At 50.7% G+C, this 23,606-nt stretch overlaps 1 protein-coding gene across 1 annotated transcript; it reads right to left on the minus strand.

The window, feature by feature from the left end:
- Nucleotides 1-6,098: 6,098 nt before the first annotated feature.
- Nucleotides 6,099-8,960, minus strand: NXPH3 (neurexophilin 3). The gene is made up of 2 exons (XM_074979137.1): nt 8,898-8,960; nt 6,099-6,827 (listed from the first exon to the last, which is right to left on the minus strand). The coding sequence occupies exons 1-2, from the start codon at nt 8,958-8,960 to the stop codon at nt 6,099-6,101; spliced, it is 792 nt and encodes a 263-aa protein (XP_074835238.1).
- Nucleotides 8,961-23,606: the final 14,646 nt, after the last annotated feature.

Raw genomic sequence — 23,606 nt, forward strand, 5'->3', positions numbered from 1 at the left:
GGAAGAACCAGGGGCACATTTCTGAGCCTCTCCTCCCCTCAACTGCTTTGGGCACAACTCCTCAGGAAGAGGAGACACTGGTACCAGATGGGCTGCTCTGAGATGTGGGAATCCATCACACAAAGTGATTTCTTTCTCCCAGCAGGAGGTTCCAAGCCTCATTTTGCAGAACAGCATGTACACATCACACTTCCCATGGGATTAGAAAGCCCCATCCTTCCAGCACTTGGCTGAGTATCATCATACCACCAGTCCGTTAAACAGCAAACAGGCTGTTTCCTCCTTTGTCACCAAAATGGATTTGATTTGCAAGGTTCCATCTCCCAGGTCAGAGTGTGGTGGTTTTGAGTGACATGGGGAGTAGGGGGAATGTTCTTTCACCCAGATCCTACCCAACATTCATATGTTTTTTGCACAGGGGGAAGTCCAGGGATGGGACAGTTGTTTTAGTCATGTGTTACGTTTTCTCTCTCCGCGAGCCGTGTGCTCAGCCGTTAATTGGAGAGAAAACAATCCAAGGCCAGCTGCTGCTGCTGGACTTTGTTTAAAGCATGGGAAGATGAGGGAAAGCTTCTGTGTGCCTGAGACAGCAGCTGGTGCTAAGCTCTGTGATGGCAGCAGTCATGCTTGGGGACTGTGGCTCAGTATAATTGACAAACGAACCCCAGGTTGTTGTTTTGGATCAGATGCTGTATTTCAAAATGCACATATGTTGTGGGTCTGACACATGGAATAGCAAGCCACAGAGCTTGGAGTTTTATTAATAGTAATAATTTGTCCTTGCTTCTCCCCCTCTCTCTCCTTTACAAACTCTAACACTCACCATCTCCCTGGAAAGCAGCTGAATGGTAACTTCATAGAGATGGCAGCAAACACAAACAAAATGACTTGGTCCTGTGGTTGCCTAGCAAGCCTGTAGCATAGCGGAGAATAGGGTTTAGGAGTTGCGCTTCTTGAATTTATAGATAGCATTGACATAATAAAATGCTGTCCTAGTTATGCCTAGCTAGAGCATCAGATGCCTTATATGAAAAGGAAGTATATTGCCTTCATAGGGTATGTCTATAAAGCAAAGTTATTTTGAAATAACTTTGGTAATGCCTACCCAACGCAACTGCTCTCTTGGAAATAATTTTAAAATAATGACCAGCTTATTTCAAAATAGATAAACCTCATTCTACAGGGAATAGTGCCTGTTTCGAAATAGGGACTGTGTAGGCTCTGTTGCCTGTCTATTTTGAAAAAAGCTAGAGTGTTTCCAATGACTTTATTTTGAAATAGGCCCTATATTTAGATGATGTTTTGAAATAGCTAAGTGCAGTTTCAAAATGCATTTTTGTGTGTAGCAGCGTTATTTCAAAATAAGCTGTTTCAGAATAGCTTATTTCAGAAGACTGCTGTGTAGACATACCAGCTAAAGCCACACTATGGTTTCTATTTCGGGATGCATTTGCATTGTGGTCAAATACCATGCTTGAACCAGGGATAGTGGGAAGTTTGAAATAAGCACTTATGCGAAACCTCGGTGGAGTGTAGTTGGCAGGGGGTTCGAAAAAAGATGCCTTGAAGTAACTTACACAATTTGTGCACTACAAATTGCATAAGTTATTTTGAGCGAGGGCTACAGTGTAGCCCTAGCCTGAGAGAGAGTGCAGAAGAAAATAAGGATGGCAGTGAGTATCAGAGAACTCCTAAATTACCTGAAAGAAACTTGCACCATTTTGTCATTTCACCAAAAGTAGGGAGTTTTGTATCAGAACAGGGTAAAATGAGAGTGGTTTAGTGGCTGGGGCCCTGGGCCAGGTATCAGGTGACATGGATTTTATTCTCAGTCCTGCCACCAACCTTCTGTGTGACTTTGGGCACCTCCTTTGTTTTCCCTGCTATCCTGTGTTTATTTTGTCAGTAAGCTCTTTGAGGCAAGGAGCTTCTGTATATGGACAAGTATCGGAGGGGTAGCCATGTTAGTCTGGATCTGTAACAGCAACGAAGGGTCCTGTGGCACCTTATAGACTAACAGAAAAGTTTTGAGCGTGAGCTTTCGTGAGCACAGACTCACTTCATCAGATGCTGGTCTTGGAAATCTGCAGGGCCAGGTATAAATAAGCCAGAGCAAGGGTGGGGATAACAAGGTTAGCTCAGTCAGCAAGGGTGAGGCTTACTACCAGCAGTTGATGTGGAGGTGTGAACACCAAGGGAGGGGAAGCTGCTTTTGTATTTAGCCAGCCATTCGCAGTCTTTGTTTAAGCCAGAGCTGAGGGCATCAAATTTGCAGATGAATTGTAGCTCAGAAATTTCTCTTTGGAGTCTGGTCCTGAAATTTCTTTGCTGTAGGATAGCTACTTTTAAGTTTGTTACTGTGTGGCCTGGGAGATTGAAGTGCTCTCCTACAGGTTTTTGTATATTGCCATTTCTGCTATCTGATTTGTGTGCGTTTATTCTTTTACGTAGAGACTGTCCAGTTTGTCCGATGTATATAGCGGAGGGGCATTGCTGGCACATGATGGCATAAATTATATTGGTAGATGTGCAGCTGAATGAACCCACGATGGTGTGGCTGATCTGGTTAGGTCCTGTAATGGTGTTGCTGGTGTAGATACATTACAGGACCTAACCAGATCTACAGGAAGGTCTACACTGCAGAGGTTGGTTGAAGAAATTCTCTGTCAAGTTCCCTTACTCTTTTTGTCTGAGGTGTACAGTAACTGGGCCATTGGGAGAGCAATCTGCAGTTGATTTAGTAGACCTTTTAGACCCATTAAATCAACTGCTGTTGAATTGGTCTCAGGATCTGAGCTGTTGTGTAGATGTAGCCATAGACATCAGTTTTCAATCCCATTGAGTTACTCTGTGTGGTGGAAATCTGTGTTTATACACAGAGGTGGATGAGTAACTGCAAAAATATTCCATAAATATTCCTATGAATTTTTCATGAACTCTCCTGTCATCGATGCATGACTTTTGGTTTGCTTTGTTCATGGAATTGGCTTTTTTGTTGCCATCTGTAGTAGTAGTAATGTATTTTAAGTGTACACACATGGGGAAAATAACTGAAACTTGCTTTGTGTATGCATTTGTGATAGGGATTCCATCATGAGTCTTAGACTCACCTAGTCTGGGCACAGGAACAATATCGTGTAGCCAATCTCCACTCCATGGCACAGCTGGAAGAGCAAACCCAATGAACTACTAAATAGATTAGAACTCAATAAATTTAAGGAAATCTCTGTGTATTCTTGGGCACTTCCATGAGCATAAGGTGAAATTTGGATAAATGGCACAGAAGGTCTTGCTTGCACTCCACTAGAATAGAGGTGGGGCCAACAGTGTTGGAACCATTAGTCTAGTTTGTGTTTTTACCTTCTTTTGTTTGCTGTTTAGAAACATTCTCTTTTGATCACCTTCTGTTGCTTGGTTAGTTGGAAGGAGATGATTCTAACTTAGAATAATGGACGGTGCTGGTCTCCTAGTAACCACCAACAGCCCTATTGCTTGGAAAAATGCTACATCCTGTATAGCCCAGCTTTCTGTTTTTGATGCTCCGAAAATTCACAATTCATTGATCAACTTTTGTGTATTTTTTCCTCTGGCGGTGGGGGAAGGGGCTTAACAGATTTTTCTTGCTTTCATTTCAAAGGAAGCATGAAACCTTCTGGGGATGTATCTTAGTTTGTTCTGCATGAGATAAAAGCAGTCCTTTCAAAATAGCAAATACTACAACTGGGGTATTTTTTGTTACAACTGAGCTTTCAAGTTATTTTGTGCTCTGCTTTGTGAGGAGTAAAAATTCTCTTTATTCAACTAAAGCCTTTTGAGTGGTGTAGTCTGGCTGGTTTCTCTGTGTAACTCTGTGTGTAAGCATTCAAATACATATAACAGCCTCACTGACTTGCACCAATAACCAGAAGATTCATTGTGAATTAGCAATCAGTAAAGAAACATGATTTTAAAAGTAAAACAGCGCCACCCGGGATTATAAAACCTACTTGAACTCTCATTCCGTTTCAGTGCATAACCCATAGTAAATGTATGTGGATTGGATTTTGCTGATATGATAAAGTCATAATAATGTGAGACCTTGGCATAGCATGGGAGTGGGAAGTGACAGAAAAGAGGCTCACTGGATCTTTTGTGAGAATGCCAGGCTGTGTGTACAGTGTGTGAAAGTGAAGTTTGTGAGGCTCTAATGTGTCGGGAAAGGCAAAGAGGTTTGGGTCTACAACTCCCCATTTAGTAACTCAGAAGTCACATATCCACTGCAGAACATCAACCATGTGCAGTGCTGAATCGAAAATGCTAAAGGGCACAAGTTCAAGTCCGGGCAGGCTAATAAAAATGTATGCAGTGCTCAGATAGGCAAGTGAGCACACAACAGGTAAGTGGAGCAGAATAGTGTAGATTGGCAGTGGTTTGGGAGAGAGCAAGTTAAAGATTGGCTCATGCATTTTGTATGTCTCATTCATAACTGAAGATCATTTTTTGGGATGCGGGGGTAGCCAGGGAAGAGTCTCTTTTAAAGACCAGATGGTTCTCAATGAAATCACTGACCCTCTCTCTTAGCACTGGGAAAACTTTATTCTCCTTTTTCAGTACAAGGCGGTTTTGTTTTTTGTTTTTGTTTTTGTTTTTTTAATAAATGGTACAGCCAACACTTGACATCACTCACATACATCTCTTCCCCCACCCCGACCCTCAAAAAAAACCCACACATCATAAATGACTGTACTAGTGTTGAGGTCTGAGAGCCAGGGGAGCTGAGTCATGTGAGGAAGAGACCTGCTGGAGGCAGACAAATGAGGGAGGCAGGAAGAACGAGTGGTACTGACATGACAGGGCACATAAGTGAGGTGAGTCACAGATTTGATGAAGGGAAACTCATGAATCATATATACTGTGTGAGCATTTTTGACAGTGTTGACCAGGATTTCTCCCTCTGTAAATCCAGAGGGCCGATGAGATTCTGTAAAATCTTCAGCTGTCAGGAGTGGCTAACAGGGTCTGACAGCCCCACAGAGAGGAGACCTGACATTTTGTCTTGAAACTGGACGTCAGCGAGTAATCTTATTTGCCATCTCTGTTGTGACAGAGGACCCCTCAAATATTTCTACTTCTGAACTTTCAGCTCTGTCTCTGGAGACCCTGCACTTCCAAATACAGATTGTACACATAAGACCCTAATAGTCAGCTCTGGCTCATACTCTACTTTGGTAGAGCTCTAGGTACATGGTTATTCACAAATATCAAACAGCCATCTTCGGTACACTAGTGCAGTGATCCCCATCTTTTTCAGTAACACAGCATACGTCTGAGACACAATTCCACAGCACAACCACTTTTTACTCACAGGAGATTGTGGGGGTGGAGAAGTATGAACATTTAAACCATGTCCCAGCTCCGAAAGGCTCCCACCCTCCCGCTCATTGCCAAGGCAGGGAGGGGGGTGGACTCCCTGCCAGCCCATTGGGGCCAGGAAGCAGCATTTCACCTGGCTCCTGTGGTGTCAGCATTTCTGTTCGCAATGGATCTGCAAATAGCAATGGTGAGGGGAAATTGACAAAATTTCATGGCACACTTGGACAGTTCTCATGGCACACACACTGGTGTGTCACGGCACACTGGTTGAAAACCACTGCACTAGTGAGAGTCCCTGTACTGGATGCCCTTTAATATCCTTATTTCCAATTTGACCTCTAACTCTAGAGCTAGGCCACAATTGTTTTTTAAAGCACGTCTCTGTAGACTCTTTGACCCAATAGCCAAGTCTGGATTTCTTGGCCATGTGACCTAGGTCCAGACACATACCCTTGGGCTGAGATACCCAGATCCTGGTGCTGATTTCTGTACTTCATGTCCAGGCACCTTCTTCATATCCCTGTCTCTACAGACCACAGATCTGGGTCAGGTTTAGAAATGCTGGTACCCTGAGTCTAGAATTCCTTTCGTCAATGCTTAGGCTTTCCAGGAAAATCAGTACTCCTTCCTTTTCTGTCCTGCATCAGAACTCTGGTTTCTAGAGACCCCGATGCTCTGCTTCAGCTTGCAAAGCCATTTCCCCAGGGCACCAGTCTCTGGGCTATCCCTGAGAGGGCAGATGTCTATCATCCCGAGGGGTAATAAGGTACGTCACTGTGGTAGTTATAGTCGGGACACACCTTCTGCACTAGCCTGTAGTCTATGCTGTAGAAGGTGATGTAGATGCAAATGACTTTGAAGGGTTTGGAGCAGACCCAAGAGACATGACTCTGGGTGTGTTCATAGGAGCAGGTTTTGGAGGGGTCATACGTACACAGTGTGGTTTTCTTGGCATGATCCACTTTCTCATAATCCACCCGGCAGTTGAAGATCTTGGATTCTTTGGCCTCAATGAAGATCTGCTGCTCCAGGTCAAATTCCACTGTCTTGGTGGGAGGGACGAGGCTGACGGAGATGGAACCCTGGCCGGTGGAGTTGTGCCGGAAAAAAACATTGACAGTGCCATTCCCATGATCAACAACCTTCCCAGTGACCAAGAGGTTCAGAGTTACTGTCTTGATGTTGGAATAAAAATCACCCCAGCCAAAAATCTTCTTAAACTTGCCTGTGTTTACTGAAGGATCCCTACGTGCTCTCGAGCTTGGGTTCTGGTCCAGTTCGGGCAAGCTGTTTAGGACTCCCCAGAACTCTTGTGAACTAGAGACCAACTCCTCGATAGTCAAATTCTGCAGTAGGGTCTGCATTAGTAGGGACTTGGAGGAGAGGAACTCCCTCTTCTTTCGTAGTGGAGATCTATCTTGAACCTCACTTTCACTTTGATCTGCATCCTCCCCATGTTCTTGTCCACAGATCACCTGATAGAAAAAATGAGAGAATAAGAGAAAGGTATCTTCTCCTTCTGTCTTCTTCCATTCTACCCAGAAAAATCACACATCTTGTCCCATTTCTCATTGTTTTCCCCCTCTCCTTTCTACTACCATAGAATTGGAAGGGACCTTGAGAGGTCATTAAGTCTAGTCCCCTGTAGTCAGGGCAGGACCAAGCACCAACTAAATCATCCCTGACAGGGGTTTACTTGACTTACTTGACTTTAAACCCTTGTACTCAGAGTGGACCATAGGTCCTCTACAGGTCTCCTCCATTCCACTCTGTCTTGGGACAAAATTTCTAGCTGATGCCAGGAATACTCCAGTTGTCCTTCAGTCTCAGTAAATCTCCTCCTCATTGTCTGAGGTCTTCCTCTTTTGCATTTTCCTTGCAGATTCCATGTGATCGTGATGGACTGTGCTGGATGATGGTTTTCTGAGCATGGCCTGGCCATCCCCACTTTCTTTTGATTTGAACGTCAAGCGGTTCTTGTCCTGCTCTGTTACAAAGCTTCTCAGCTGCGACAAAGTCTTGCCATGTGAGGCGAAGGATGCACCTCAGGCGTCTGTTTATGAATGTCTGTAGCTTGTGAGCTGAAGACTTTTTAGGACATGAAGTCTTGCATCCATACAAGAGCACTCTTCACATTCGTGTTGCAGATTCACAGTTTTGTCTTCAGATACTGTTTGTGAACGCCGCATGGGACAAAGTCTTGAACGCAGCTGTTGCTTTCCCTGTCTTGGCATTGATATCCTTGTCTGTTCCTCTGTTTCTGCCCATAATACTCCCTAAGTAGGTGAATTGCTCCACGCTTTTCATCATGCCCTTCCACTGTGAGGGTGTTTGTTGTTGGACGGTTGAGCCTCACGCTCTTAGGTCCTTCCCTTGTTAATACTCAGTCCAGTTATTGAGGCAGTGTTGTCTAGTGTTGCAATCGTTTCTATGCTTGCATGTTGGTGTTTAATCTACTCTTAAATATCGCCAAGGGGCGAGATTCCACAGTTGACCTAGGCAATTTATGAGGTGCTTAACCCCCCTACAGGAAATTTTTCCTAATACCCAATCTAAACCTCCCTTGCTGTTATTTAAGTCCACTGTTGCTTGTCCTATCCTCAGAGGCTAAGGAGAATGTTTTGTTTTTCCCTCTCCCCCTTGAACAACTTCTAGCTACTTGAAAGCTGCTCTCATGTCCCCACCTCAGCTTTCTCCTTCTAAACCACTGCCGTCCTTTTAATCTCTCCGAGGTCAGGTTTTGTAGGTCTTTCATCATTTTTATTGATCTTCTCTGTTCCTTCTCCTAATTTTTTGACGTCTTTTCCTAAGCGGTGGTGCCCAGACCAGGACCCAATACGGCAGCTGCCCCCTAATCAGCGCTGCGTGGAAGAAGGACTTTTCCTCTCCTGCTGACAACGCTCCTGTTAATGCATTACAGAATCATGTTTGCTCACCGCCCCCCACCTCCGCGTCTCCCTTTTTCATTGCTCCTTCCTGGACAGTTACTCCCCCGGTTGTAGAGTGAAACTGATTCTTTCCCGGGAGCGGCTCCTGGCGCTGAATCCCCCCTCTCTACCGCTTTCTCCAAGGTGAGACTGGGTTTTCACCCGCGCTTTGTCCGATCCCAGCGCCAGCCTCCCCGTCCCCCACCTCCCTGCTTAGGGGGCGGGAGGGACAGAGGGGAGCCCTGCTGCTCGCCCCGTCTGTCCCCAGCCGCTGTTGTACGCGGCAGCAGAGCCGGAGCCAAGCAGCGCTGCCGGTCGTCCATAGGGCGCCTTGTGCAGCCGGGGGCCGGCGCTGGCTCCAGGCCGCCGTCTTGGGCGGGGAAGCTCCGGCCGGAGGCAGGTGGGCGGCTCACCTGTTCCGGGAGGATCCGGCTGCCGCTGTGATCTGAGCCGCAGCTCAGTGTCTCCGGGGGGAGACCTGCTGGCTCCCCCGGCCCCGCGCAGGGCAGCCGGGGAAAGCCTCCATCCCGGCCTGGATGGGTCCCAGAGTCCCCGCAGCCCCCGCGCCCCGCTCGCCCGGCTGCGCAGCCACACGCGTCTCTCCCCGGCCCGGCTCACCAGCAGCAGGGCGCTGCTCCCCTGAACCAGCAGCAGCAGCAGGCAGCCGCGCCACAGCCGCATCCTCAGCCGCTGCCTTCGCTGCCGGGCGCGGGGCGGGCTCGCTCCTCTTATAAGCCGGGCTCGCGGCTCCCGCCTGCCCAGGACGCGTCGGGCAACTCCCCGCTGCCGGGCAGAGGCGGGAGCCGGCTCCTCCCGCACCTGCCGCCGCCGGAGCGCTCCCCCCGCCGCGCCGCGCCGCGCCGCGCCACGCCCCGGCCAGCCCTGCGCTGCGCTGCGCTGCGCGGCCCGGGCACCCGGAGGGCAGCCGGCTCCGCGGGCGGGCAGCGGGAAAACCGCAGCGGCAGCGGAGCCGGGACAGCAGATTTCCCTCCAGCCAGGAGCGCGTCCCTGCTCCCAGCCCAGCCCCAGGGCCGCCTCCCGGCAAGGGGGTCCCAGGGCTCCGCGGCATTGCGCCAGCTGGGCGGGCAGCGGACCCACGCGGGGGGTCGGGGGGGCGTCACAAGGTTTGAAATTTTCATAACGACTTTGTTAGTTTGGAAGTTTAGGCCGATTGCGGTAAAAGCGGCGTCTGCGGTTCGGGATCGGAGCCTCCGCGGTTCGGGATCGGAGCCTCCGCGGTTCGGGATGGGGGGAGGGGTTTCCTGAGATTTCCTTTGGATTTTCTGTCCCGCTGGGGGGAGGGGGAATGTCGGCGCTCTGCCGGGCAGGAAAACACTCCGGGGGGGGAGGGGGCTGAGACACGATCTAGGAGCCAGTGGGTGCGGCCCGGGAGCTGCTTTCAGGCCGCCCAGCGAGGGGCCGCGCTGGTTTAGGCAATAAGAACGCAACCTGCCCGCGGACTCCCCGGGCCCGCAGCTTGTGCAGTCGCTTGCCCCGTTCCTGGACAGCTGAGCCACGGGCGTCCTGCGCGCTGGGCAGTTTTACAGCCCCCCAGGCCGGAGACGGTGAGCGACCGCCGGAGGTGCCCGCGGGCCAGGCAGCGGTCCGAAGCTGCTGCGTCCTGCCCGAAGCGGCGGAGGGCGGAGATCGGAGATCGGAAGAGATGAGCCTGGAATAAACTCCGGGGTAGGACCCACAGGTGGCCCGTCCGCGAGTGGCCTTGGGAGTCCCACGCCTTGGCCCCGCCTGGGGAGCGGGATCCCCAGCCCCAGCCGGGCTGCAGACTCGGGTGACTTTGAGGGGTTTCCCCCCCCCTTGGGTGTCTCCTGTGCGCGCCCCGCACCGAGCGCAGCCAGACCCGGAGTTCGGGCCCGGTGGAGCAGCGCCCCGGGAGTGCGCGGTACTGCCCGGGGACGCCCCGCTCTGGGACTCGCGCACTCAGCGAGAGCTTCGCGGGGGTCTGCGGGATCGGGTTCAAAGCACCGCTTCACCCCCTCCTGCGGCTGCTCCGCGCTCCCGGAGGTACCCGGCGCTGCAGCTTACCCGCGCGTCGAGCGGAGCTTAGCCCGGCTCGCAGCGGTGCAAAGGTGTGTGATGGGGTTCAGGGGTCCCCCTGCACTGCACCCCGTCCGCTGGCAGGAGTGACTCTCACTTAGCAGGTACAACAGAAGGTTTATTAGGCAACAGATGTCCAGTTTCTCACAGAAGCGACAGCACAGCAGCCAGAGACAGTCCTTCCAACCTGTCCTGGGGGGAAGACCCCGAGGGGTGCCCCGCTGGGGTGTAGCTTTCCCCCTCCTCAGGCTGGCTGCCTTCCAGCTCTCCCTTTTCCTAGCCTCTAACTGCCACCCCCGATTCAAAACCCCTCTCAGCTCCTCCCTGCTCTTTGTTCAGGCAGAGGTGTTACCTGCCAGTTGTAGCCCCAGGGTCATCCTTAGCCACTGGGAGCTGCTGCTTGCCTCAGACATCCAGCCTGACTCACACATGCACTCCCCCCACTCCATCACAGGTGGCAGAAGGGGCCTTAACTTTGTGGTGCGTTTGTGCAGTTGACCGCACCCCGGGAGAAACCTGCCACGCCCGCAGGCTGTTATTGTTAGTATTGGCGACAACATCCGCTGGTCACTGGCGAGCTTGAAAAACTCCCCATGAAACCAGCCACGTGCGTGACTCGCGCCCCAGACACCTCTTCCCCGCGCCCCGGGCCCTCCTCTGTGACATGGCCATGGGCATGGCCCAGGCCTGCTCATAGGAGCTCCGGTTTCGCCTATGCCCTGGGTGAAGTTCACAGCTGGCAAAGAACTGAGGAAACAACTTAATTCCCCCAAAGCCTCTTTATTTGCAGTCTCCCAAAATTCAATCTGCCCCCCTAGGCTGTGACAGGCGGTATGAACAGAACTCCTCAGGAGAGAGACCCCCGGCCCGGCCCGGCCCAGCTGCAGGGGAAAACACAGCAGTGTTTTTCACCAGGAGATCTCGGTGGAGCTTGTTACGCTCGTGTCACCGATAAGGAAACAGGCACAGCGGGAGAAATGACGTGCTCAGGGTCCCAGCCGGGTACCGTGTGTAGGTTCAGGGTAAGCGGCCAAGCCAGGGATAGAACTGGGATCTCCTCAGTCGCAGTCCAGTGCACTAACTCCTGTGCTTCACTGTCTCCCACACAAATCCCCCCACCCCGAGTTTTCTCGTCCTCACTGGTCACTCTGTGTCTCGTGAGCTGGGCAGCAAAGCTGAGCCTGGCAGCACACCCTGGAGGGTCGCACGCTATGGGTCCAGGAAGTGAACACCGAACAGGGTGGGTCCTGGAGAGCTCTGCCTCTCCCTGTGTCAATGGGGCCCCTGTTCAGGCACCTCCTGGCAGTGGGACACAAGCAGAAACAGTCGCTCTGTCCAGGTAGGGCTCAGACCTTGGGGGCCAGGGACCCATTGAGGACAAGGAACTGGCACAGCTGTGACCGGACACTGCAGCAGGTGCACTTTGTGGTGCTCTCTTTGCTGCTGCGAGGGTGGGCTGGGGGTAGATCACCGTGTGGGTGTCTAAACCGCCAGTGAAGACAGGCCAATCCAGGCCATGTCAATGCTGAGAGGGTCACACTGAGGATTGCTGTTAACACCCGGCGTTGCGGTCCTGGAGCTGTGGGGGTCACACCCAGTGATGGCTGACTGTGCCCCTGAGCCCAGGGGAGAGAGGAATCATGTTGGAGGAGCCTGGCGCACTGGGGCCCAAGGAAGGCTGGATCCTGGACAGCAGTTCTGTAGCAAAGCCCGGAAAAGGGCCATGTGACTGCTAAAACCTGCAGGACACAGCACTGGTGGACGAGCCTGGCCTCGTCCCAGCTGGGTGGCTTGGCTGTCCTCATGGGCTGCGTGTCCCTAACCACCATGGCTCCTGTGGCTGAGCAGGGATGGGGTGCAAAACTCGTTGGGCCGGGCGGGGTGTGTGTTTGGGCTGGGGCGAATGTTGGGGCCTTGTGGGGGGATAAAGGGCTCAGGTCAAGTGGGGTGGGGGATCCTTAGGCCAAGCAGGGGTGAGGTGTTCAGGCCAAGAGGGGATGGGCTGTTTGGGTGGGTCGGGTGGGGGCCAAACCGGAGGTGGCCCTGCTGCTGAAGCTGTGGTTCTGGCCACCGTCCTACTGTGGCAGGCGCCCAGCTTCAATCTGGGCCCAGGCCCAGCAGTCTTGGGCTCCGGCGGCCAAGTAAGATAACTTAGTCCTGGGGTTGCTCCCCTCCTCACTGTGCACTATGCCGCATTCTCAGCCCCCTGCACTGCTTCCAGCAGGCCCTCCCGCAACACCCTGTCCTGAGCCTCTCGTAAATTTTAATGCCTTGCTCTGGGCCCCACTTATGCCCCACACAGGCCCTGGCCCTTGCTCCTGAACCCCCAACATCCCCAGCACCCTCTCCAAACTTCTGTACCCTGACACATTGCAGCTCCCTGCCTTGAGCTCTTCTGCATCCCCACATCCCCAGCTTCCCACATTCCATCTCCTAACGGGTGGAGTGTTTCTAATTGCCTGGTGGATTTGCTGAGCATCTCCAAGCTGAGCCGTGTGGATAATACGTATTTTGGTGTGTGCACGAGCTTGAGCTGTCAAAAAGGATGATGATACAGGTACTCTTACAGCAGTGTTCATTTTCTTTTTATTTGCTTTCATATGAAATGAGCATCATAAGCATTGCTCCTGGTCAATTTTTCCTTATTTGAATAGATTGTCTTCCACGCTCATCGACTGGTTCCAATATCCATAGTTAGGTTTTCGTTTGTGCTGGTGGTGTGGAGCCACACACCAGTTTTACCAATCCAGGTTGGTAGCATCATCTGGTTTTGGGGGCAAGAGGCTTCCTGGAGTGAGCCCTGCTGGGATCCCCTAATGTGGACAGTTTTGCGTCACCCAGAGGAAGGTACTTTTTCCTTTTTCTGGCTGCATCCAGTGAATACCAAGGAGCTGTCTCTCTCTCTCTCTTTCTCTCGCATGCACGCGCGCGCACGCATGCACGTGCACACACACACACACACACACACACACACACACACACAGACCTTGCAGCCCTGGACACACTTATAGAAGTGGAGGTGGCCTGTCCAGGGGGTGGGGTGCTGGCCTGGGACTTTAGAGCCCTGTTTCATCTGCAACTCTATGGCTGATCTCTGTGGCCACGGGGGCGTTGCCTCCCCACTCTGTGCCACTGCTTTCCCCCTCTGTCTTGTCTCTTTCAAATGTTTGAGCTTTGATGTAGGGCCCATCTCCTCCTGTGTGCCTATACCACCTAGCACTGTAGAAGCACAGAGTAAAAGCTGTGCCTGTCATGCAAATCATAACCTTCCAGGCCACATCCCGGGGACCAGTGCAGGGCTGCGCCGCACACCACAGGGATGGCCTTTTGTGCAGTCTGGTTTTACATGGCCAAACAGTGGGATCTGTCCAGTGCGACATTCAGCGGGTGCGTAGGCCACCGCTCCCCGACACCTGGCCCACAGGAGAGCAGCCAGTTGGCTACGGAGGGGCTCGTTGAGAAACTCCAGCGTTTCCCACCCTGTGCTCAAAATAGGTCTGCAGCTGGGACCTACACGTGTGCAGTGCAGTGGGAAGGGGTCTTGGGTGAGGGCTCAAAGGAGCAGTGCAGGTTCTGGGCAAGGACAAGGTGGGGGTGAAGGAAGAGCTGTGGCCCGGAAGACTGTGCCGGCAGGCTGACCGAAGGATGCCAGTTGTGAGGGATTTGTTTTTTCCCCTATTGATCAGTGCAAAATGGTCCATTCCTGGGTGGCCTTTTCTGGGTCCATGCTGCCCTCCAGTGGATCTCTTTGCATTAGCGTCCACTTTGGTTTGGTTGTGGGAGATGCCAGTGAGATGGGAGCCTGCAATGGGCGAAGGGCTTGGAAAACAGCAGTGCTGATGCTCCTCGGGCAGCTGTGGAGAGCAAATTAGATGCAGCTTAGCAATAAACAGGCTGGGAGCGATTGTCCATTTTCTCTCAGCACATTCCTGTGAGGAAACCACGTGCACGCAGCGGGGCTCCGCACGCTGGTATGCAGCAAACGGGTCTGCGTGGCCTACGTGCTACTGCTCTGCGAGCTTCTGGTGGCTCTGGCAGGGGAAGGCTGGGAGGCCATGTAAGGGGCTGTTTGAAGGAGAACTCCCCAGTGCCTGTGCACTGCGCAGTGGAGAAGGTCAGTGCTGCTTTGCGCTGCCTGTCGTAGAGAGGTGCGTCACATCGCCAGCAACAACAAGAAGTCCTGTGGCACTTTATAGACTAGCGGATATTTTGGAGCATGAGCTGTCGTGGGCAAAGACCTGCTTCATCAGATGCATGAGTGGTGGTGGGGGGTCCCAGTAAGAGGAAGGGCCAGAGCTGACAAGGTCTATTCAGCAAGGTGGAAATGGCCCAGTATCAGTGGTATGTATCAAAAGAGGAAAAACCAAGTCAGATCAGACAGGGGGATGTTGGCCCATTGTCAGAGTCTAAGGGGGAGATATTCAAACCCAGGGCAGAGAAGCTGCTTTTGTAAGGGGCCAGCCACTCCCAGTCTCTGTTTAATCCTTGGTTGATGGAGTCAAATTTGCAAATTAATTGCAGCTCAGAGATTTCTCTCTGCATTTGATTTTTGAAATTTCTTTGTTTCAGGACTGTCACCCTTACCCTTACATCTGCTACTGAGCGTCCATGGAGATTGAAGTGTTCCCCCACAGGTTTCTGTACATTGCTGTTCCCGATGTCTCTTTAGTCCCCAGATTAACTCCCGTGTACAATCACACACTGCTGGGGATTTCCCCCCGGGGGTCAGAATCAAGCCAGTGGTCTTCAGCTTGCTGTGGGCCTTGGAGTTCCTGGTCTAACCAGAGGGAGTGTTCTGGAAACCCTGGTCTAAACTCTACCATCAGACTGAAGAGAAATGTGGGGTTTCCCACTCTGGCGCTGACAGCATTGAGCTCTCTCTGGGCACCCCAGCAGGGTACGGTTTGTATCCATGTGGATCGTTAAAACAACACAACCACCAACAAAACCTAAAACCCTCTGAAAAGCAGTTTTGTTGCCTTGGTCTGCCCTGGTGCCAGAGAGACAGAAAAATCCAGTGTCCTTGGGAAGTTCATCCCAGCATCCCTCTGCAAGGTCTTCACCCTCTATTTCCTACTATCCAGCCAGAGCGGTGGGCTCTCTTCTCCAGCCGTACCAAGGAGTGTACCTGATAGGAATGACATTTAAGCTTCTCTAGCCCACAGCACCTAGCAGACATATCTTTGCCATGTGGTTAGGCCTCCCCCTGGGCTAAAACTGACAGTGTGTTTGGATTTTAAGTGACAAAACCAATTAACCCATTCCTCTGTGCTGCATCCTTCCTTGGGTTTGCAGGGCGCACACGCAGGCCCCAGGCACAACTTGGGAGTCCCTGGTTAAAATACGGGTGACCTATCGCAAAGGCCTCTTGTAATTCTGGGGCCAAAATATACAGATGCTGTCCCATAGGCCATGCAACAAGAATCATAGAATCATAGAACACTAGGACTGGAAGGGACCGCGAGAGGCCATCGAGTCCAGCCCCCTGCCCCAATGGCAGGACCAAGTACTGTCTAAACCATCCCTGATAGACACCTACCTAACCTGTTCTTACATATCTCCAGCAATGGAGATTCCACAACCTCCCTAGGCAATTTATTCCACTGTTTGACCACCCTGACAGTTAGGAACTTTTTCCTAACGTCCAACCTAAACCTCCCTTGCTGCAGTTTAAGCCCATTGCCTCTTGTTCCATCCTCAGAGGCCAAGAAGAACAAGTTTTCTCCTTCCTCCTTGTGACTCTCTTTTAGATACCTGAAAACTGCTATCATGTCTCCCCTCAATCTTCTCTTTTCCAAACTAAACAAGCCCAATTCTTTCAACCTTTCTTCATAGGTCACATTCTCTAGACCTTTAATCATTTTTGTCGCTCTTTGCTGGACCCTCTCTAGTTTCTCCACATCTTTTTTGAACTGCAGTGCCCAGAACTGGACACAATACTCCAGCTGAGGCCTAACCAGCACAGAGTAGAGCTGGAGAATGACTTCTCATGTTTTGTTCACAACACACCTGTTAATGCGTCCCAGAATCATGTTTGCTTTTTTTGCAACAGCATCACACTGTTGACTCATATTTAGCTTGTGGTCCACTATAACCCCTAGATCCCTTTCTGCTGTAGTCATTCCTAGACAGTATCTCCCCATTCTGTGTGTGTGAAACTGATTGTTCCTTCCCAAGTGGAGCACTTTGCATTTGTCCTTATTAAACTTCATCCTGTTTACCTCAGACCATTTCTCCAATTTATCCAGATCATTTTGAATTATGACCCTGTCTTCCAAAGCAGTTGCAACCCCTCCCAGCTTGGTATCATCTGCAAACTTAATAAGCGTACTTCCTATGCCAATATCTAAATCATTGATGAAAACATTGAACAGAACCGGTCCTAACACAGACCCCTGCGGAACCCCACTTGTTATACTTTTCCAGCAGGATTGAGAACCATTGAGAACTACTCTCTGGGTACGGTTATCCAGCCAGTTATGCACCCACCTTATAGTAGCCTCATCTAAATTGTATTTGCCTAGTTTTTTTATAAGAATATCATGAGAGACTGTATCAAATGCTTTACTAAAGTCTAGGTATACCACATCTACCGCTTCTCCCCTATTCACAAGGCTCGTTATCCTATCAAAGAAAGCTATCAGATTAGCCTGACAAGATTTGTTCTTTACAAATCCATGCTGGCTGTTTCGTATTACCTTACCACCTTCCAAGTGCTTTTCCAAGAGGTAGGGATTGATTGCCCCATGTGCCACTTGTGACTGGAGTGTTATTCCTGTTGGTGCCAAGGCTGACCTAGGGCTCGCCTGGCGCTCCAGTGGAGTAACTTGTGGCTTACAGAGGCTCAGTAGCATCAGAAATGATCCCATGGCTTCCAGCAGGTGATGGGCCCTCCCGATTTGGGACTCCAGAGGGCAGCAGGGTGGTGCTGGAGGCTGGAGCGGACTGCCTGCTTTTTCCCCTGGCTCTAGTTGCAGACCCAGCTTGGTGAGTTTTATGGTGGATCCCTGAAAATGCACTGGGCCCGGCAGGGTAGTTTCAAAAACATGGTGTCACGTGGCTGTTGCAATTACCGCTCCAGAAAGAGCGTTGATGTTGGTTTCACAGCCAATGTCTCACGTAGGAAACTACACTCTCTTCCTTCAACTTTCCCCTGCAGCAACAGTGCTGATTTGTGGCATCCAGCTGACATGCTGCAGGGGTATATCAGGGTAGGCAGAATTTTGTTACCCCGTTTGGGCTAGGTACCAACACACATGCAGCCACTCTTCTCTGATTGGATGTAGCGTGGTTATGCACGGCTACACAGTTCCTATGTTCCACTCCAGAGACAGCTGCATTGTGGTTCTGGTAGATCCATAATGTATGAAGTGTGTTGGGGTGGAGCTAAATGTCAGACATTAATCTAGTGAAGAGAATGATGTGCTATCCTGGCAAATATTTCAATTATTTCTCCCTTTTGGGTGCCTCCCCAAACCGGCTTGTTTGAAAATCCATGCAAAGTCTTGAGAGAAGAGGTTTTGCTTCTGCCCCAAACTGGCTGTGGAGTTGAGTTCTCCTGCACCAGGAAAACCTTTGCCTCTCTCTTGCCCATTCATGGTGTTATCCCAGCTCTGATCTGAAGGGCTTTACATGTCATCCCCACATACTGCAGGAATAATGTCTCTAATTTCACCTCCCTTCCTCTGTGGCTGAGGATCATTCCATAAAAATAACACAGAAAGCAACTAGACTGAGAAAAAATAATTATGTGAAAAACCAATCAGTGCCACAGGGGCTTTCCTGCAAGTAGCTGGTTTGGAGAGAAGGCTGCTAAGGGCAGCGCATGTGCCCCTCTGCCCTTTCACCCGGAGGGTGAGGATTGCATTGCACGCTCCAGGCTCTGGCTTCCCAGTGGAAGTGCTTCCCTCCCCCATTGACTGGGAAGGGCCTGGGGATTTTTACCCTCTTGGCTTTCTGTGGGGGTGTGGCTGGGGCATTTTACACTTCATTTGCTCAAGGATCATCTGGGTGGGCTACGGTTCCTTACAGCGACCTGTTGACAAAGTCACTGTTGGAAGAGATTTCCTGACAAAACTTCCGTTGACAGAGTGTGGCTGCACACCAAAGCCCGTCGGGAGAGAGCTCTGCTCTGTGCACAGAGTCCAGACTGCCCAGCTGCTCTCTCGACAAAACAGGCACCTGGAAACACAGCAGACAGGGCTGCTCAGTGTCCTGGCTGCCCTGTCCGTGGAGAGATTTAGGCTCCTAAATAGCTAGGTCACTTCAGAAGGTGGGACTTAGGCACATTTCACATACATACACCCGGCATTAGTGCACAGGCCATGGAACAACCTGGGAGCTGTTCCCAACTCTGACACTGGCCTGCTGGGTGACCTCTGGCAAGTCACTTCTACACTGCGTCACTCATTCCCCCTCCCGCTGTTTGGCTCTCGCCTGTCTGTGGGAGTGCCTCCTGCTTCATGTTTGTACAGCACCTGGCTGTGGCCACCCCACCCAGCTGGATTAAGGCTCATAGGTGTTACAGCTATGCAAATAACAGGGCAGGACCAAGAAAGAGCACAAAGCAGCCAGCAAGGCTGTTTAATGACGCATGAGCTGAGAAATTAATCCCCTGTCAACAAAAGGGTGTGTATAAGAAGTGGAAACTTGGACAGATGACTGAGGAGGAGTATAAATATATGGCTGGAGAATGCTGCAGTGTAATCAGGAAGCCAAAAGCACAACTGGAACTGCAGCTGGCAACGAATGTGAAGGGTAACGAGAAGGCTCTTTACAGTCATGCTAACAATAAGAGAGTGATCAGGGAGGGCATGGGGCCGTTACTGGGTGAGGGAGGTAACCTGGTGGCAGATGATGTGGGAAAAGCTGAAGTACTCAATGCTTTTTTTTGCCTCAGTCTTCACGGACAAGGTCAGCTCCCTGACTACAGCACTAAGCACTGAAGTAAGGAAAGGAGGTGGGGAGCCCTCGGTGAGGAAAAAACAGGTTAAAGGCTATTTAGAAAAGCTAGATGCACACAGATCCATGGGTCTGGATTTAATGCACCCAAGGGTTCTGAGGGAATTGGCAAATGTCATTACAGAGCCTTTTGCCATTACCTCTGAAAACTCATGGAGATCAGGAGGGGTCCCGGATGACTGGAAAAAGGCAAATGTAGTGCCCCTCTTTAGAAAAGGAAGAAGGACAATCCAGGGAACTATAGACTGGTCAGCCTCACCTCAGTACCCAGAAAAATCATGGAGGGGCTCCTCAAGGGATCCATTTTGAAGCACTTGGAAGAGGGGAAAGTGGTCAAAAGTAGCCAACATGGATTCACCAAGGGCAAGTCCAGCCTGACCAATCTGGTTAGCTTCTGTGGTGAGGTAACTGGCTTGTGGACATGGGGAAGTCAGTGGATGTGATGTACCTTGACTTTAGCAAAGGTTTTGTCACAGTCTCCCACAATATTCTTGCCCCAAGTTAAAGAAGTGTGGCTTGGATACATGGACTGTGAGATGAATAGAAAGCTGGTCGAGCCCACGGGGTAGTGATCAATGGCTGATTGGAGGTCAGTTTCAAGCGGAGTACCCCAAGGATCAGTAATGCCTCCCCCTGATGCCTTGTTCTGTCTTTCGCTGTGAGGTCCGGCCAGAGCCAGGCCACAGAATGGTTGAGACGGGTGGCTTGAAAGCTTATTTCCCTCCTTTCACCCCAGCCCAGATCTGCTGCCTGTGGGTGGATGTGGCTCTAGGACAGCTCTGATTGATGAGTGAGCCTCACCCAGCCGCGGGAGAGGTGCTGTGTGGGCAACAGCTGGCACAGCTTCTGAACAGTTTGTTCAGGGGCTTCCCAGGAATCATAGAATCCTAGGACTGGAAGGGACCTCAGGAGGTCACCTAGTCCAGCCTCCTGCCTGAAGCAGGATCAACCCCAACTAAATCATCCCAGCCAGGACTTTGTCAAGCTGGGACTTAAAAACCTCTAGGGCTGGAGATTCCACCACCTGTCCAGGTAACACATTCCAGTGCTTCACCACCCTCCTGTGAAACAGTTTTTCTTAATATCCAACCTACTCCTCTCCTCCTGTGACTTCAGACCTTCTTCTGCCATCCATCACTAGGAAAAACAGCCTCTCTGCATCCTCTTTGCCCCCACCCCACCCCCCGCCATCCCCTCCTTCAGGAAGTTGAAGGCTGCTATCAAATCACCCCTCAATCTTCTCTTTCTTTGGTTCCCATATTGGCTTTTAAACCTTCCTGCTACAGACCAGGTGGCTGGGGGTGGGACCCTGGGAAAACAAGCCCCAGCAGGCCTGCCCCCTCCTCCCACAACAATCACAAGTTGCTTTGGAAAGCGTAGGCCACTATTTTCTGAGTCCTCCCTCTCCTAGTTTATCACTCTGAGCTCCTTGGATGGCCTAACGCTGGCTTCTGTCAGTCAACACCTTTGACCCGAGCCAGAAAAGAAACAGTTTGTACAATGGATCCACATTGCGGCTTCTGAGGTTTTAGAAAATTAAACCAACAAATTGTTTGTTTCTGTGAAACCTGCTCTTTGCCACAGCCCCCTGAGGAAACTGAGCTCCCCAGCCAAAATCAGAGAGAGCAATGGGAGAAAAACCAGGCTAAACCTCTATTGTTTTCATTCTGCAAATCCCCTTTGGGCTCAGATGGTAACATTTCTTCTTCCAAGTGACAGGGGATGCAGACAAACAGCTGTCTCCCTGCACTAAGCGCAGCTCTCAAGGACCAGGAACCCAAATGTGCATCCCACACCAGTTTAACCACTCTGATGGTTGCTTCACAAAAGGCCGTTTCCAACCCAGCAAATGTTTTTGAACTTAATTGGATTTGCTCTCCTTGTTTCTGCAGCTTTCATGCTTCTTATTTTGCTATTTATAGGGAACATCTGTCCAGCAGGGAACCTGCCTTTGCTTACAAGCTCCTCCAAGAAATTATGCTTCTTGATTACTGGCAGCTCCCAGGAGATCCAGGTTTGTTTTCCATTTTCAGCTGGATTAATCCCCATCAGGTACAGGGTTAGAGCAAAGCCTCGTCCGCACTACGTGGTGCCCTCGATCTATTTCAGCTATGGAAATGGCCTACCTGAAGCCGACCTGCACCCTGTGTCAGGTCTCCAGGGGCTGTTCTTCCATTGACACCAGCTACTCTTCTCACCTTGCAATAGGTCTACACCAGACATTAAAGTCAATTGTCGATAACACGATCTAGCCATAGCCACAATTATGTGTCTACAATGAACTTATCTGGCCATCCTCACAGAGGATGGGTGAAACTCTCCAGTTGCCCTCCCTGACTGCTCGTGAGATTGAGGAGTGCACAGATTGGCTCTTGACCCCCAGATAGCTCAATTTCCCATGTCCCCACTAGGTGTGTGAAATCGAAGCACAGGAGATCGATCTTCTGCATAGAGAAGACGACCTTGGGAGGGTACTGGCGTTTACAGGCGCATGCTCAGAGATTGATTTATTGCGTCTAAGCAGATATGACAAATCAATGGCCGGTGGATCGATTGCTGGAGCACTGATCCACCACCTAGTGTAGACAAGGCCTAAGTGAGGGACTGACCTGCCACTGGGGAACTGCTGTTGAAACAGGGGGTCTGGGAGCTGATGGGATAATTTCTGGGTGCACTTGGCTTAAGATTGAATTTGAGCCCTGAATTTCTCCTTGGGTGCCAGATACCTGGTCCCACTGAAGACCATAATAAAGCTCCAGTTGACTTCAATGGCTGCCAAATTTTACCCCAATGGGTTTCATGTGGGCGAGGAATGGGAGCTGCCCATTGCCACTCTCGCCCTAAGTAACCACCTTGCAAAGGAGGAGGAAATACAAAGCCATCCACCAACAGCTGAGGAAAGCAAGTGCCCATCACCTGATCATGTCTGCAGGTGAGTCTCTGAAGGAATTGGCTGGGAGATCCCATTGCTTGTCTTTTAAATGAGATGTGAGACAGCCCTGGAGAATAGACTGCAAGGGTAGGGAACAATCCAGCAATGGATGGGGAATGGCTAACAATAACTAATAGTTGCATATGATTAACCTATGTGATTAGCATCTCTAGTTCCTCTAAACTTGATAAAATACCAAAGGATTTGAGATTGTCAAACCAGTCAGGAGAAAGGGCCACATAGTTTCCCATGAAATATTAAGTCTCCTACCTGACTCTACGTTATCTTTCACTTCTGCAAATCCCTCACTCCCATTTTCTGTGCCCATGATGGCAATACAATGTGTAGACTGTGCATCTACCCTTTCCTCCTTCCAAGGAGCTTCCAGCCCTTTGCAGATATGAATTAAGCATCATGCACTGCTGCAACTTGGGGAAAACTGGTGTGTGTGTGTGTGTGTGTGTGTGTGTGTGTGTGTGTGTGTGTGTGTGTGTGTGTGTGTGTGTGTGTGTGTGTGTGTGTGAGAGAGAGAGAGAGAGAGAGAGAATTTACCCTGGGGTCATGCAGCAAATCTCTGCCTTGAACACAGGTTTCCTGACTAATGTTCCCTGTAAGCTGCGAAGTTGGGCAGCCAACCAGAAGAGATAAAAACGCAGCCCAGCTGGTTCGCAGAGCATCCATAGCCAGCAGCGTGTTTCTTACTTGTGGTGCACATCCAGATATGCCTTGATGCACAGAACAAAATTTGTTCTGCACATGGATGGAGAACATTAGAGGAAACACTGCTCCTGACTACGCCTTAACCACAAAGTCATCCTTCCTCACTCTCCAGGCATCTCAAGAATATCCCATAGTGATTTTCAGGACGTGCACCCCCTGTGCAAACACCACAGAACCCCTACCTTTGTGGTCAAGGTTAAAGATGAGATGGGTAACACATGCAAATACAGGGGGCTCACTGGCTGGTTTTGGCATGGGCTTATGGCTGCAGAACCACTCAGGAGACAGACCTAGGTTTGGAGTTTGGGGCATTCCCAGTCACTAGGCATGTGTGATCCATTTGTACACTAACAGTTTTCATGTCAATCAACCACAGCACCCCAGTCTTCTTCCTCCAGGGGTGATAGTCTTGTGCAAGGCTGCTTTATCTGCGCATGACGCTGGGTACTGGCCTCAACCCAGAACTTCGGAAACATCAGAGGCAAGGGGTGGTGCATCAGCTCTCCCGCCACAGGCTGCTATCCCGTCGGTGGCGTGTTATGAGATGATGAAGAGCAGGACACTGTCTGCTTTTCCACGCAGGAGCTCTCACTGCCTGCTGAGCTTTGGCCAGGCTGGTGTGCCACGTTACATGGGCATTTTAATTTGCACAGTGACAC

Source organism: Carettochelys insculpta, chromosome 28 (genome assembly GCF_033958435.1).
Source record: "Carettochelys insculpta isolate YL-2023 chromosome 28, ASM3395843v1, whole genome shotgun sequence".
NCBI classification, from domain to species: Eukaryota; Metazoa; Chordata; order Testudines; family Carettochelyidae; genus Carettochelys; species Carettochelys insculpta.

What these genes read in the sequence shown, in the direction of transcription:
- NXPH3 (XM_074979137.1), bottom strand. Translation starts at nt 8,960, where the DNA reads ATGCGGCTGTGGCGCGGCTGCCTGCTGCTGCTGCTGGTTCAGGGGAGC. An exon ending in GGAGCAGCGCCCTGCTGCTG is followed by an intron (nt 6,828 to 8,897) that starts GTGAGCCGGGCC and finishes TTTTTCTATCAG; the next exon opens with GTGATCTGTGGACAAGAACA.